Source organism: Triplophysa dalaica, chromosome 3, assembly GCF_015846415.1.
Source record: "Triplophysa dalaica isolate WHDGS20190420 chromosome 3, ASM1584641v1, whole genome shotgun sequence".
NCBI lineage: Eukaryota > Metazoa > Chordata > Actinopteri > Cypriniformes > Nemacheilidae > Triplophysa > Triplophysa dalaica.
Genome location: NC_079544.1, coordinates 14,188,221 through 14,205,847, shown reverse-complemented (window position 1 = coordinate 14,205,847; position 17,627 = coordinate 14,188,221). Strand labels below are relative to the sequence as shown.

The following is a 17,627-nucleotide window of genomic DNA, read 5'->3' as shown; positions in this document are numbered from 1 at the left end:
TCTGCTGCCTTTCCCCGCTGCATTTCTCATGAGGAAAAAGAAGAGGAAGATCAATTCATCTGTTATGTATGCGCATCCTGTCTCAGATTATATCAAGAATCCGTCTTTGTGTAAGTGTTCGCAAGATGCCTTCTGAGACTGAATAACGTAATTCCCACAAGCTGATGGATCACAGAGAAGAAGAGGTTAAACATAAAAAGCATGAAATTGGTATTCTGCACTGACAAGCGCATCCAATGTCCGCTTATTTTCTTATTACGTGTTAAACAGAACTATTTCCTGACTCAAAATAGCCAAACAGCAGTGATGGCAGTATTATTTTGATGTATAAAATGCTAGTCGTAAGATGTATTTACTGTAAGGAAATTGTTTTAAGGACTTAACAGTCCATCAGTTTTGTTTCTTTAAGTAAATTTCAGTCTAATGCTGTGTTCACACCAAACGCAAAGCATCGTGTTCCTCACTCTTTATTACTTGCGGGAATAGTTTGTTATTTTTGAGTAAGTGATGTGAAAATCGTTGCACGAACAGGAGTGTCTTCAAACAGTAGGTGATGATGAATTTCTTGTTCGAGTTGAATTTTTTCATTTGTGTCTTTGCCTTGACTTGTCTTTGTATGTCATTTACAAAATATTTTAATTCGTGTTTGGTGTGAATGCAGCAAAGGGATTTTTAGTTAATTACAATTAAAACTTGTTGTTTCTGTTTATTAAAAATCAACTAAAATACTGGCCTTCAATTATTGGAAAACTTATTTCTGATTATTTCTGAGGCAACATTTAAAGTTTTGTTAAGTTTAAGGCACTGGAATTATAAAAATAAACAAAATTTATAATAATAATAATATTATTGTATCTTATATAGTCATATATCTTATATAATCAACATACAAATAAACAAATAAATAATACATGATAAAGGCATATTACAAATTAGCTAAAAATTGAACTAAAATTAACACAAAAAAATGTAACATTAAAATAAAAGCTCATTTCAAATAAGACAAAAAAATGTAAATCTATAAATTAATAATAAAAAAAAGTATTAACTATAATAACACTGGATTTGAGATTTTTTTCAATTGGTAAGCAGTCATTTAGAAAACAGCACAGATTACCTCAGTATGAGCAATATTAGTGATTTTTTCCCACTAACTTAAAAAGTGCTGATATACAAAGTAAACACTGAGCAACTGTCAAAAAAAACTCAAAACAGGCCTTGTGAACAGAATTTTAGCATCAAATGTAAATGAGGTATCAGGAACTTACTGTAGAAACAGTCACGTCTGTATTGACAGACACTGATTGTACTTGAGGAGCTCATCTCTTCCTACAAGCAACAAATCTGTTCCTCTCAGCACACAAAGAAAGAAGGAAAAGTCGGGATAGACTCACACAACTTTTCCTTTCAAATACCCTCTAAATACCCTCTGTACCTGAGCCCATAGAAACGTATCAGTGCACATTCAAAGCTCCCCTACTGGTTAGGTCTACAGGTCGAGGTTTTTTTCAGAGCGAGGGGAGCGTGTGCAAATCCAGCATCGCTTGAGACATCAGCCCGTGTATGGTGAGCCGAGGGAAGACCTTTGGGATATCGCTCGCTTTCTTTCAGCCTCGGCACCTCTACGCTCTCGACAGAAGAACTGACACTCATCTCTCCCCACACTGGGAGGATTCAAAGGAGCAGTCATCCAGCAAATGAAATGCAGAGAGAGCTGGTCAGAGAACACGGGGACCAGTTTTATCACCATCCACCTTCCGGAAGCTGTTAATTGCACAGGCCGGGACAAAACCACACTGAATTACTATGTGACCAAGAAAATGAAATGATACATGTAGATCACAAATTTGACAGCACTGATGCTACATTACTTGACCACGGCTCGACAAAGTGTTGGCACTTGGTTTAACAAAGTCAAACGTTTCTATTGACAAGCAATTTGCCTGCCCCACGCTGAACATAACGGTGTCAATCACAGCTGATTGTTTTTGATGGATTCTGTACAGAGAGATTTCAACCAATGGGATTTTGCATTGGGGAGAGCTCTAGAACTACCCAGAACAAAAAACATCTATCCCACTAAGGTACATACGGTAAAGACAAAGACTTGCTGTAGACAAAAAGGTTTTTATTACGGTTATGACATTACTACTAAATGACTGCAGGCCTAACAATACATTCTAAAAATGGTCAAATGCATGCTTCAATTCCTCATCTCCAAGCCGTTCTCAGTGTGCAGAATCTTTCCATCACTTCAGAAACCTGAATCGTCTCGAGAATGATAAATGTACATTGGTTTCATCAAACGCACACGCCTTGTGTTTGGTAATCGGTCTGCTTAGTAATACTGGATAGGAATTTATTTTATTTTATATTTAATTTATATTTATAATATTTTATTTTAAGATTTCTTTTGTATATTAATGGTTTTAAATTTAGGGCTGTCAACGTTAAGGCATTAATGCATGCGTTACATTTAAAAAAAAGGTAATGCCATTAACGCCACATCAGTTTTTTCTCTCATCGTTGTCCAGCGTTACATTATGTGATCATGCTCTTATTCATATAAAGGCCTTTAAACTATTTAGGTACGATTATAAATGGTTGTATTGACAATTCCAGTATAGATTGACAGCTTCTGGTTGTGGAACATGGATCAACGCGACATGTCTGGTGTACACACGGGCTAAAGGCTGCGTCAGAATCTGTCAGACAGCGCACCAGTATTAAAAAAAAACACAGGATTATCAACAACAACGCACATTTTGTAACAAGCACAGTCTTCAACAACTTAAATAAAGTCTTAAATGAATGTAAAGAGTAGTGAAAATAGGAACCGCATTAGACATGCTTTTAGCGGCAACTGTGACTCTGTTAATAAAAGAACAAAAGAAATCAATGTAATATAGGTTAATAGGTTATCGCCACAGCGTTTGTTTATGTTGTTGCCGCAGATGGAGTGAAATGTAAGACAAAATGATTCATATTTTAATCTTATTAAACTCAATTCTAATCTGAATATTTATTTGGTTCTCGCATGTCCCAAAACTAGTCATGAGATTTGTAATTAGTAACGTCCCACCACATCATCAGATTTGTATTGGTCTAATTTATTATATTTATTTTTTGTTTATATATTCATATATTTATTTATATTGATTGTTTTATCTCAACAAACGTATTTGTTTCGTCTCAGAAGACAGAACCCACTGAGTTGTTTGAATCAATTTAAAGTTAATGAAGATGTATGCTTTTTGAAGCTTTGCCATTTTGAATCCCATATAAAAAGATAAGACGACTCTCAGATATTAAATTATTCATTTGTGTTCAACTGAAGAAAGCAAGTCATATACAGTACATCTGGGATGGCGTAGGGTGAGAGAATTTTCATGTTCACTAATCCTTTAAATGAAGTTCTGTTAAGTGCCGGCTCTGAGTAGGTGAAACATTACATGCGGAAAAAATGTGCTGACTTAAATAGGGCAGTCTGAACTGATTTACATAGGAGGCGTGTTCATGAAGAAAAGAATGATCCAGAATAACTAAATACCCATGTCATAGTGCCACACCAACACACACACTTAAACTGGATTGTGGGTGCTCTCTAAGACGCAGATTTTTGTTTCCTTAATTTCCTTAAAAGTGGCACAACTGTAAAGTGAATAAGATCCCTATAGTCTCCATTTTATGTGTGATATCAAACACTTGCTTGTACAACCATACACAAACACTTTTAATGAGCAGGAAATGCTAGTTGCCCAGCCTAAAAATCCTTAAAATGTACGTATTTCTACCTCAAATCAAAAGATCTATTTCAGTCCTTGCCATTACCGGGCACTCAAAGGACATGGAGGTCCAAACCAGTGAAATACTGTGCTTGCAAAGTGGAATTAAAACAGCATAGAACTGAAAAATGAATAGTTCGGCCATGAAACTCTAGATGGCGCAGTCTTAAAGTCTAAACCTATCCGTCTTAATAACTACTACACAGTGAAGTGATGGCCAATGAGCTTGCTGCTCTATTTAAAAGAGTAGTAAGATATTATTTTGAAGGTCCTACTTGGGTTTATGGAGTGTCCAACAACAAGTTTATGTACATAGAAGGCGTAAAACACTATTATTTCGTAATAATAGGCAGTTATTCTTATCTTACTTCTTGACTGACTCTCAAATGATTTGTTATGTGATTCATCCATCTAATCCCCTCCTATCTGCTAGCCTAATGTCATATGATTGGTCAGATGGTGTAGTCTGTTGTGATTGGGCAAACGCATTCAGCATGTCCCGCAAACGGAACGCCTGTCATCATTACGGGAGTCTGCTATGATTGGTCGAATGAGTTCATCATGTGTCGCAAATGGAACGCCAACCATCATTATGCTGAGAAGATCATTGGTGCTCCCCTGCCCACCCTCCAAGAACTGTATACATCCAGAGTGATGAAAAGGGCTCAGAAAATCACCCTGGACCTCTCACATCCAAGCCATCATCCCTTCAAAATGCTGCTGTCTGGTCGGCGCTACAGCACTGATCACCAAAACAACCAGACACAAAAATAGCTTCTTCCCTCAGGCCATCTACCTCTTGAACAGTTAATTTTATTTAAAAAAAAAATGTCTTGCGTGCAAGACTTCTTATGTGCATTTAACTCTGTGCAATAATAATAAAGTGCAATCTTCAATATCCTTCAGATAATACACTATCTATTTTTTTATACAACTTTTTCTGTAAATTATATTTCATCTTGCTGTATATAACACATACCTTTTACTGAAATAGTCTATTCTATTTTTTACTTGTACATATTTACATACACACATAACTTTACTCTTATGTTTATTGTATTGTATTTCTTTATTTTTATACTCATAGGCCCTTATTTAAATCATCTGTGTAACTGTTTTTTGTATTGTTTGATGGTCTGTGTGTTGTTGCTTATTCTGTGTACTGGATGCTCCTGTCACCAAAACAAATTCCTTGTATGTGCAAACATACTTGGCAATAAAGCTCTTTCTGATTCTGATTCTGATTACTGGATTACGGTTTACAGGTGGTTGGATATTATATACAGTGTATAGATAGAGATGGCGGGGATTTTACATTACCAGTTTGAGCCAGAGTCTGACTAAGAAACATCCGAAGATGATAGTAGATAATAGATAGACGATAATAGATTGAACTCTTAAACTAGCAGAGTTCATAGCTAGTGGTTATAACTAATGGTAATACCCCAGAAATAACGCTATATGTCAACAGTAGCATTATATGAATTAGCTAAACACAGACATAAGGTACACAAATATTTCACACTTACAGGTTGTGATTCGGTGGAACTAACAGGTCCAAATAAGGTTGGTATTTCCCCCTCTTTCAAGGATAGTCTTTTAACATATCCTGCAGTGAATGTGCCAAGATTATTGAAGCAATCTTTGGTGAAACGACGCGCGCACGGTAAAACCCTGGGGTTATACTCCTTTGGTGTCATTTGAAAAATGAATTGTAACCATTGTTTCCTCAGAAGTTCTTCCTTTTATAGTTTAAGTAAGACGGACTTCAAAGTTGACTCCCTTTTTTACAAACCAATAACCTTCGGACTTACAACTTGGAAGACTGCTTAGTTTCAAATACAGCAACATAACAGACAGTAATTTTTTTGATCTAATGTTACTTACTCTTTAAATCTCGGCTAGTGATTGTTGCAGCAGTTTCAGCGCTTTTCAGAACCCACCTCCTTCCCCAACTCCACATCTTTAGATCTGCTACAAGGACCACGTAAGATGTGGTTTATTCATATGTTAAATGTGCAGCAGCAGCATTCCTTATATGCAAAAAGCAGCTTGTTGTGGATATTTTGGCAGTGCCATGTCGCCTTACTTGCTGTGTCGCAGCAGCAGTGTAGCAGATCTATTCCACCAAGACCAAATACATTATATGTCATGCACATTACAATTGCTAAGCACTCCGAGAGTTGTTATGACAGAACTGTAATTTTTGCTAAGCCGTGGACACAGCAAAAAGTTTTAGAAAGAAGAAAGAGTCAGTAAAATGATGACAGGATTTTAGTTTCGGGTGAACTATTGCCTTCAGTGAAACACTCTCTTAGCATTTCAAAGAATTCAGAGTTTAAAAGCATTTTAAATTGTCGTTCATAATTCTATTTGCCTACTGTGAGCAGAGTTTTCAAACCACATTAGCAGGCTGTACATTCTCTAACATGCTCTTGAGAATTGCTTTCTTTGAACTGGCAGGTCTAAATGTGGGCCAACGTATAATATGCATTCTTTCTTTCTAAACTGTCAGGCAGACATCACTGATGTAATGGTGGACTTCCTAATCCACCCCCTTAATCCTGTGACAAACAAAACAATGAGCAGAACTTGGCATCTACTTTAGAGATTAACCCGCTGCCCATTTCAAGGTTTTACAGCAGCAAAAAGGCTGAAATGAATGTGCACGCCAACATTAGTTATACCGCTAACTGCTTTTAAGCCGATCTTTATGTCTTTTTCCTTCTATCTAACCTCACTGTGATGCACAAAACATGAATGTATACATCCCTCTTACTGCTGAAAAGCATTGCCTAGACATTGAAATACTGGTAACAGTCTTGTGCAAATCTTGAGTTCCACAATCAAATATTCACAAAAACATTTCCACAGAAATGCCATTTATGAATTTGTTGTGTTATATTATTTAAGTAACTTATATGTATATTAAAGGAATAGTTCATCTAAGAATGTCATGTTTGTCATAATTTACTCTCCCGCTTGTCATTTAAACCTGTGTGACTTTCTTTCATCTGCAAAACACAAAAGAAGATATTCTGAAGAATGCTGGTAACCAAAAACTATTGGTCCGCATTCACTTCTATTATGTGGACAAAAAACATTTAAGTCAATGTGGACCCACAGTTTCCTGTTTCCAACATTCTTCAAAATATATTATTTTGTGTTTTGCAGAAGAGAGAAAGCCATACATGTTTAAAATGACATGATGATGAGTATGACAAAAGTAATGATTGTTTTTTATTTTGGGGCAAAATATTCCTTTATTAAAGAATTATGGGCACATTTAAATATATAAACTAGGCAGATTTTAAAATGACGTTAAAAGCAACATTATTATGAGTGTTATGTGCTTTGGTGTCCCATGACAATGTTTAAATAAAGCATTAAAAGCAAAAATGTTTTTTGTCAAAAAATAATACTTTCTACAGCATGGTGAGAAGAAAAATATTCTACTTTTTTTTATAACCTAGTGCTTACAGCACGATTGAAAAATGATTGAAAAAAAGTTTATCTAATTGATGAAAAATATAAGTCCGAACATTCCCAAATCTAGGGTTTACTCAGTATCCAGATCAGCATGTGGATGGATTTTCTGCATGAACTGCACAGCTGAAGCATATAAACCACACATCCCTTGCATTTTTATAACTTCCATGATGCTTCACCTTGTCTGTTGAAGGAGGCTTTTAATGGTTTCCTTGTGGAATTAGAGGAATCTGTCGATATCCTGTGTCTTGAATACCACAATCAATTGATCCTTGTCTGTCTTTAATGCATAAGCAGGGTTCTGGTGAGTGTTTTGGCATTGGTAGATGCCACCAGGCTTGAGGCTAACAAGTTGAGTAACGTTGCGGCTTGTTACGAGTATGTAAAAAAGGATCACACAGACGCGGATTAACGCCAGTGAAACTATCATTTCACATGTTCACCTGCACTTAATTGAAATTTATTTGAAGGAGGGACTCAATCCCAAAACTTGGCTCAGTATGTTCAGTTTGTGTTCAAAAACTGAGATTATTTACATTTATGCATTGCATTTATTTGACTTCATAAACAGCAGAAATGCTGATCTCAACAGCTCAGTAAAAGCAACATTTAATGCATCATCAAGGCCGAAGTTTAAGGTGCTTGCAAGTGACTCATATAGACGTGTTATTTCACATGAGCCTTATAAAAGAAATCTTACTTCATTCCGTCACTGCCCACATGGTTTTTCCTAATGTGATCATGAAATCATTCACCTATGCCAGTTCTAACAATAAGACGTGTCCAATAAACCCGTGTCCTGGAAAAACACCAAGATAGAGAACCATCAAAGTAAGTCAGAGATCGATCACAGAGTCATTTGGCTTTGTCAACATCTTCTCTGTGACTAAAGTGCACCATGACAACCATATCGATACTTTTTCTATCAGCTCTCATGTGAACAACAATGCCCGGCATTTGGCAAGGGTGGGAGCCAAGTGCTGTCAAATCTTATTGCTAAAAAATTGCTTTAGGTTATCAATAAGAGGTAGAAGTGGCCAGTGAGGGATTTCGCTCAAGTCGAAGCTGATATTGCTAAAGGCAGGTGAGTATTGAGCAGCCCATCTGTCTCAGCCAGGGGTAAATAGTGATTAATGGGAGATTCACAAAAACTGTGCAAGTGGCGGCAATCTGATTCTTTCCGTCGGCTCTCATCTGTGGAATCAAATCAACCTCAATGTGAACACAAAATGAATTTAGTAATGAATGGTTTTTTGCTAAATGTACCAGTAAGCAAAAAATTAGATTAGAGAACACCAGCTCCGATATTAATATTTTCAAAACTAATCTAGTGTATTGATTAGCAGTGTCAGGGACTGAATAAGCTTTAAATCGGTTAGAATGGCTTAGGGGGATTTGACTGAATTTGGCTCCAAAAAGCTTGGAAATAGGCTGGGAGATATATGTCTGTAGACCGTGGTCATACATTTTAAAAGGTTAATTTTAACTCCAAATCCTTCGCACACTTAATTGTTAAAGTACATAGAGATGGTAAAAAAGTAAAGATGTTCAAAATTGAATATAATATCAATGCAAAAGTGCTCCTGAAGAAGACAGACCAGGGCTGGTTGTCAAACACATTACGTGACTACACGTATTTCTCAGGGTGAGATATTTTTGTATACAGCAGGTGCACACCTTCAAGTTATGGCTACAAATAAAGCTACTGAATATTTGAACGGTTATTACTGAGGGACAAGATACCAGTCAATTATTTAATATAATCTAGTACTGGGGCATCTTGTCACATTGAAATCCTGTACTCCAAAAGCAAAATGCCAACATTGTCCTAAAAACCAACAATCAAAACCACTGCTGGCGAAAAAATCCGGGTCATAGGTCAGTTTTGACACAAAACCTAGTTTTTGAAAATAACACGTCTCTTAACTTCTCAACTTCTTCATCCTCATTGTATTATTTATAAAATAATATGACACACTTGCGTCGTTCAAATCCTGTATATGATTCTTTATACCGTGGAACACAAAAGAAGATATTTTGAGTGGTTTTGTGTCCGTACAATGTAAGTCAATAGTCCCAAGTGGGTTTCGTTCCCAATGTTCTTCAAAATGTCTTCTTTTGTTTTCTCTAGAAGAAAGTAATTCATTCGCGTTTGTCACGACATGCATCTCCCTTACAATAAGGATGATGTGTTTTTACCTTGTGGTCAATGATGCCGCTGTATCCCTGCAGTGGTACAGGTGTCCGGTGCGTGTTAACGGTCTCTCTGGTGGGCTCCGCTTTCTCACCCGACGCGCCCTTAGATGCGCTGGATGCTGTACTGTCAGTATTATAGCTGACGCTGTACAACAGGAACAGACTGGTGCACATGGTGATGGCGAGAAACACGGCTACTCCATGACGCTGGAAAACACGAGGGCAAAAGTTCAGACCGAGCACTGTATATCACAGACTGATCGCAAGGTCATAAATCATCACCAATACGCTCAGTGCAGTCACACGTGAGAAACACATCTCATTTCCATACATGAAACGAATCGCATTATTATCAACTTGGGTGTTCTCACTAAAATGAAAGCTAATGCATTAGGTCATGAAACAATGATTTTAGACCAACAACAATAAACTAAGTACAGTAAACTGCACCGTGCGTAAATCCCCTTATTACAAATAAAACTGTATAATAAAGGCAAACTACAATAATATTAACATATACACAATTTTTTTAAATGCATATACTTATACGTCTGAAAATGTAATTTTAAAACATATAAAAGCCATTGCACAAAAACAAAATTTCATGACCCAACTTATTTCATTTCCAGCAAAGACTTATTCAAGAAATGGAGATTAAGGTGTTCGTTTTTTTGCTGTTTCTTATCTTCTTTCATTCAGCATGTTGAGAGGACAGCGCACAGAGAGCCGCAGTAATTCATGAACAATGCTGCACAAGAAAGAAGCGATCCATTAAAACTGTTTCACAACAATTACCATCGGTGTCTTCATCCTGAAGCGCACTGGTATATTCCCGGGAATGTGTGCATGAAGATCCACTTTTTCCCTCTTGTTGTTACTTCATCAGATTGTGGTTAAATTGCCGCGTTGCGATCTGGCAGAGTGAGATGACAGAGTGTGTGCGGTCGGTCTGAACCCATTCTTATCGAGCAATTCACACAGTCTGAGAGCAGCGAGCAGATATAGAGCGATGTGACAGCCCGAGGTCCTAAAGAGCGTTGGGTTTCAGCGTGTTCTCGCATTTTATATTTATGTTAATTAATTGAAACGTAAAAGAAGGAGATATGTGATTTAGCATACTTTTTGCTTTCATTTAGAGGGTGAAGGTAAATACATGTTTACAGTAGGGGGGAGCGGGGACGAAACTACCATTCATTCATTTTAAAAGATCATTTTTCAAAAAGAGATATATTTTGGTTTGGTCCGTAACGCACAACTGTGGTCCAGCAATACCAGGTGGTATTTTGTTTAGTGGTAAGAGCATTGCGTTAACAACGCAAGGTTGTGGGTTCGATCCCAGGGGATTGCAAATACCTATGTAATATGTATAGGATAAAGCAATGTAAGTCGCTTTGGATAAAAATGTCTGCAAAATGCCTAAATGTAAATGTAAATGTAAATGTAAATGTTTAAATGTTGAATGACTTTTGTATAATTTCACTTTGAAGAAAAGTTGCACATTGTTACTTTCGTCCCCATCAGTAGGGACTAAAGTAACACACAGGTGTGTCATGGTTCCACTATCATGTCATGTTTTATTCTTGTCTCAAGTGGAGCCATGGCATTGCCTGATGGTTTTGTGTGGGGAGAGAGGTTTTTGACAATGACGGTCTTCCATACTCTCCCCGAGTCGCGTGATCATTCCTACCCTCCTGTTTCCTAGTTTCTGTTAATTACCTTGCCTATAAAGAGTCCTCATGTTTCTTTGTCTCGTTGCTCGTGCATTACTTGCTGTTGCTGTTAGATACCTGTTTGATGATCGTGTTCTTGTATATGTTCCTGTCGCTGTACCTGTTGTCAGACCTCGTGCCTTGTTCCTGTCTCCCTTGTCTAGTAAGTGTTAGTTTAGTGTTTGTTCCAAGTGTTTGTTTTCTTAGTTTTAGTTGAGTAAGTCAGTGTCCTTGTTCGTTGTTAAAGTTTATATTTTCCTGTATTGTTTTACCCCATCGTGGGTTTTTGTTTTGCTTGTTTTGTCAGTGTTTGTTTAATAAATCCTTGTTCCATCAATACCGTCTGTGTCTGCCTGCACTTGGGTTCTCACGCCATGTCTCAGAGAGAGATTCATGACACAGGTGTGTCAAAAGTAACTCACCAATATTAGCTAGATTCTTTGTGCTACTCTGTTTTTTATTAATTTAACTGACTATAACCATGTTAATATGTACGTGCAAACACCTTATGTCTTTTATCTTTGCCAAATATATATTAAATTACATTTCATTTTAAGTTTCCATTTTATCACACGTTTAAAAATGACCCGATTGTACAAACTGAAATACTTTTTAATATTTTACGATTGGCAATGTCAATGTGTTTAATAAAAGTTTTAACACTATGAACAATATGAAAATTAAATGAGATGTTATTACATTAGCAAAGGGACGAAAATAACACGTGTTTCCGTGCTCGAAAACTGTTTACCGGACCTAACTCCGGGATACAATGACAAAATCACGTGATCTTCGGCAGCAAGGTCAAAGGTTGTGTGCTGAACGTGATATCAAAGCTTGGAATGCAAACGTAGTCAGGGCTCGGTGTAAATCGCTACGTTACTTTCATACCCGCTCTCCCCTATGTTACTGACATAAATTAGCATATATTAGTACTTTTATCAGTACTATTATTACTGTTTTTGAAGGTTCATGGCAACCTGTGATCTATAGCATCCATGGTGCATTAAACGACAAACTATATTGCACACAAAAATTGTCAAGAGCTTGCTGAAAATCACAAATTCTTGATCTCACAGGAGAACCTGTTTTTTGAAGTGAAAGATATAAAACATACTATTTACGTACAAAAAGTTATGTTGAAAAGCGAGAAAGAAGCCCCACCCCTAACTCCACCCCTAAACCTGACGTCACTGGGAAGAATGCGGATCGTATAAAAACGTAATGTAAGAATTATACATTTTTTCACCTATGAAATAGTTAATGCCATTTCATTGGCTAGCTGCAAAACAATACTGGGATCCAGACATGACAGGTTTGTTATCTGTCTGTTGGGAAATAAAGTTGTTCCAATGCTGCTTCAATGAGCACCGTTGAGGAAGGACTAGATGCTGAAACTGCCACAGTTTGCCAAGTTCATGGTTTCGGATCATTCAAAATAGATTTTTTCATCTGAGACACTAAGCCTGTATAATGCCCATATTCAGATAAATGTATGATTAATAGTCAGGGGTATTGTGGGTAATGCTGTTATCTTTGTGTATGACTTCTCCATCAACAGATGTAAGCTCTTTACTGTTGATAGTCAATGTAGCAACTGGGCACATTACTATCGAATGGTTTGCATTCATCTGCATTTAACAGTACATTGCTCATCCAATCAGAATTTACAATCTGAGTTGTCTATTTTATAATAGCACGTAAACCACAATCAGTGAAATAAGTTATCAATAATTCTAGAAACCCTATCAATCTTTTTGCCTGTAAGCATGGTGGTCAACCATATATTGTTCCAGCTGCAACTTCAAGGAACGTCCCACACACCGATTTAGATAAAAGCGTCCAATATAAAACAAGCAGCTGGTTAATAGAAGCATTGTGTTACAAAGCTTGTGAAAGAAAAGCAGGTCAGATTGGTCCTGGAGACACTGTCTGATGCTATAATAAAGAGGTGTGTGCAGGACAGTTTGCTGTAGATCTTTGCTGATATTCATTTCTGTGAGGGCCGCTGTGCTGAGAGTATCTGCCAAAACACATCCCATGCAACACCGTGTGTGCTCACCTCATTACATTTGCTGCCAAAAGGCACACGTGTGGATGTTGCTATGACAGCCACATTAGGAGAGAGAGAAGGCCAGTGCCTGATTTGCTATATGTCATCCACTGCAGATCATGCATATTTCATAATTCCTTCATATTTCAAATCCCTTTGAAAAACGATGAAAAATAACAAGGCATAACTTTTAGTGTCAAACGTTCAATGCATGCTTGTTCAGAAAAAGGAAAGTCAATAAACAACTCACTTATGTCCTTGTGCATTCAAGTAGATTTATAATGCAAAAAGTGGTTGTGCAATTTTTTTTTATCTCAATGCCACATTGAAAACCAGCATTTCTTGGCTAAACAACATATTTATTTACTTGTCTGGCATTTTTTATAAAGGGCACCAAGACAATAAAATCTAAAAGGGAAATATGGTGCAGCATTATACGGAAAGGCATTATTTATGACACATTTTTTTCATTAACAAAATGTCAATCACTAAGGAGCTTTCCTGGAAAAGGAAAATCAAGAAATGTGTTACCAAGAAACAGTGGGATGTGAGCAGCGTGTGCTAGGATCTTTATTAAGAAATGACAAAATTAAGATTCAACAGCCTTTTTACAACAGAAAGCATGTTGACATCCCTCTGTGAGAGGTTAGCTAAAAGCTTCAACCCTTTTCCTGTATTATAGATTGCATTACAGGTAATAGGAACCATTTATGTCAAAAAATCATTCATGGGCCTTTTATAGTCCATTAAAGGCAAGGCTTTGAAATAACCATGTGTGAAGAAAAGAGCTTAGCTTGCAAAATCATACAAAGACGCTTGGGATCAGTAGATATATGCCATCCATATCAATGCCTATATCTGCTCGTAATGTTAGTACCAAAGCAATAATGAGGACAAGACTTATCACGTTAAATAATGTGATGATGTGAAACTGCATGTGATTTTGTCTTTAAGTGTTCTCGCCTGGACCTAAAAACCCACTATACACTCCATAACTGATCTCCAGCATTGTGAATAGAGCTTATTGGGGTTAGTGACGAAATACACAGAAAGGCAAATTGTCTATATTAAAAAAAACACGTAATTCAAAATAAAAATATTAAGAATGTTTCTTTTTATGTTTGTATCTGCTTCAAGGGATTACAAACTGGAGCTCGTAAATATAAATCTAAGTAGAACATTAAGCAAAGACAGTATAAAGTAGTCTTGGTAAAATTGCATTTTAAAGTGCATGGTCAACCTTAGGTACTTTTGTGTCCCAGTGATTAATTTTTTAGTAATTTTTATTTAGGTTACCCAAAAACGACTCGCTCTCTAATTGTTCCAAACCTGTATCAATTTCTTTGTTTGGTTTAACACAGAGAAAGATATTTGGATGAATGCTTGTAACCAAACAGGTCTTGGACCCCATTGACCATCCACCTTTTTCGCAATGCGCATCATGTTGTGATGTTTTTGAAAGGTGCAGAATGCCTGTAGTAGAGTAGGCGGGGCGAGATCGTGGTTCTAGTCCCGCCTACTCTACTACAATGCCATATTGTCAGAGCTAAGACTGAGCTGTCTTTAAATGTTTACTTTACGCTCTTGTTCATAAGGTTTTCTGAGCTTTCTGTGGCTGCTGTGACAGCCTCTTACTGCAAAAATGATTTGAGAAACGTTGTTGTTAACCAGTAACAGAAATGCCCTCAATACTGTATTTAGAAATTTCACAAATGTAACCTTTCTGGATTTTATTTGTGTATATTGCATATATATCCTGCATTGGCTTCTGTAAATTTTCCCGCACACAAATGGAAACTTACTGACTTGAGGAAAAAGAAATCATGGAAAAAGATGAAAGACCTACTAATTTACAGTGGTTTAAACAGATGTCTGAGAATCTGTTTTTTGAAAAACTAACATATGCAAGTAGAGGTAACATGAAGACCTTTAAAAAAATGTGGTCCCCTTTTATACAATTTGCTAACAGGTAGACAGGGTCAAATGTCATATAAACAGTAAATAACTGTAAATGTCTACCAAATGGAAGCGATTTAATGAACCAGTACTGACGCATTGATGATGGAAATGAGCAATGTCTGTATGTTTATAATTTATTATTATATTCTTTATTTCATTCTTTGTTATACTATTGTTATATTTATGTTTTATTATGATATATTTATTAATTTTTTGAGGGGGAAAGAGAATGTATCATATCCTGTAATTGTGTCAGTGTTATTCCAATGGCTTTATGTAAAAAACAATAAAAACAGTGTTGATAAAAAAACAAATGGATCCTTTCTGCTCTTTCTAATATGTGACGACACAGTGTTGTCCATCACCTCAATGTGTTGCTTTCAGCAGTGTCATATTACTGGAGGGAATAGATATTGGAGTGAAAATAGGCCTCACTCCCATTTGTCACCAGCGTTTGGGTAATGAACGAGGTGGATTGGATGTACTTGCTAATTATATATAGGACAAAGAGCAAGTCAAACCCCCGAGTCAAGGTCTCAGCGCTACTGCGTCAAGAACCGGCGTTAATAGAAAATTCACTGAAGTCGTGAAACTGTCGTTGCGATAAAAATGAAAACATGAATATGCTAATTATCATCAGGGATGCAATCATCTTGCTATAGTGGAGAGTCACACCGAAATGACATGCACTCATTCGTCAGCCAGCATAATGAGCTCATTTAGCAAGCCACCAGTGTATTTCTGCCGATAAAAAATGTGCTTATTGTATTGGTTAGTATTGATATAGTGTTCAAAGTCGGTTTATGTTAGAAATGATTTAAAGACGGGTAAGAATTGTTTTCTTTTCTAAATTTTTATTCAACAGGATGTTACATTTTTTTCACTTTGACAGTGTCCCATTTTTTATATTGACAGAATGTTGTACAGGGAAGGCAATGTCCAACAAGATATTCTTCCTACCAAAACTTGTTCCTCTCTCAGTTTGGTAAGAGCTGATGATTGTCCTATTCTCACAGCAGAGCTTTAATTAAATTGCTCCCTGAGGCATGATGGGGCTGGAATCTAGTTTCAGGGGTGAGTACTTTACAAGAGCAGCGAGACTTACAGCTTGTATGCCTGGTTGACTTACAGTATACAAACCAGAACTTGTAGACATTTTGCACTAATTCATATGACGCAAATGGACAGATTAACAACACTTCTTTATAATTAACCTACTTTATGTGTTAATGCACAAATAAAAAGCGATCTGGGGAAAACTACAGAGAGACAGCCCTTTGACTGTCCCAATTTTATATTGTTATGTAATGTCAAATTGATCTTAATGTATTACAGATTTTGAACATCTCATTTGACTTTTACCCTTTTTAGCTAAATAAACACTATTACTGTAAACCACAGCTCCTTATAGCAGATTAACACCAATACATCATGGACATTTACTCAATATAAGAATATGAGACAAACTTACAAAGTACATACAAAATAACAAAGGGTTACTTTGGGTTTTCAACTAAAACATTGAAATTATTGTTCATTAAACCATGCATTGTAAATAGATTTTTACATTTTCAGACACCCAAGAAAGAAGGTCCTGTCATCATTTACTCACCCTTGCGTCTTTCTAAACCTATATGACATTCTTTCTTCAGCAGGAAACAAAAGAAGATGTTTTGAAGAACGTTGGTAACCAAACAACATTTGAACACATCGACTTTCATTGTATACACAAAAAACACCAAAACATTTCTATAAGGATCTTCTATTGTGAAGAGAAAACCCATATACAATTTTTGCATGAAACAAAGATGATTAAATGATTATCTTGGGTGAACTTTTCCTTAGCATTAGTATATTACACATAAACCAATTCATATTATAAACCAACATCTGAAATTTTGAGTTATTGACAGCTTATTATACCAATTATCTTTTGCTCTTCAGCATCAATATAAACTTCTATGACATCACAATCCCAGATTCCTGGAGAAACAGTGACACATTTCAGCTTGTTGCTTGAAAAGTCCCCATGACGAAATATGATGTTATCAGAATGTTTCTTTGAACTGTTGCCCATTCTTCAGCTAGTCTCAGTCTGCCAGCATGTTCCTCATTATAATTTGATTGGAGGTGCTTTGGTCTTTGACTTCAGTGAGAGCCGAGTATATTGAGATTGTAAAAAGGAGGTATTAGTGTGATTAGAACTCCAGCACTTAATGGCCTCCATCACTTAAATTGGCATTCATGCAAAAATATGTTTAACTCCTTTCACAGGGAGGTTAATAACATTTCATTTAAACTCAGAAATCTGATTAAAATATCAATTATCCATTATAACGTAAACATACGGCGTCAATATTCTCAAATTTAGTAAATCGGGGTGTTTATGCGCCAACTAGGGCTGAACACAATCTATGACCTTTTAACATTAACTGT

The 17,627-nt window shown here is 36.5% G+C and overlaps 1 protein-coding gene across 1 annotated transcript in view; it reads right to left on the bottom strand.

Moving 5' to 3' along the window:
- The window catches only part of st6galnac5a (ST6 (alpha-N-acetyl-neuraminyl-2,3-beta-galactosyl-1,3)-N-acetylgalactosaminide alpha-2,6-sialyltransferase 5a), a 38,061-nt gene extending 27,643 nt beyond the window's left edge, over window positions 1-10,418 (bottom strand). Inside the window, exons 1-2 of the mRNA XM_056743216.1 lie at window positions 10,266-10,418; window positions 9,474-9,677 (exon numbers count right to left, since the gene is read on the bottom strand). Of these exons, the coding sequence (XP_056599194.1) occupies window positions 9,474-9,677; window positions 10,266-10,280 (219 nt within the window). The 5' untranslated portion in view covers window positions 10,281-10,418. The remainder of the gene's footprint in view (window positions 1-9,473; window positions 9,678-10,265) is intronic.
- Window positions 10,419-17,627: the final 7,209 nt, after the last annotated feature.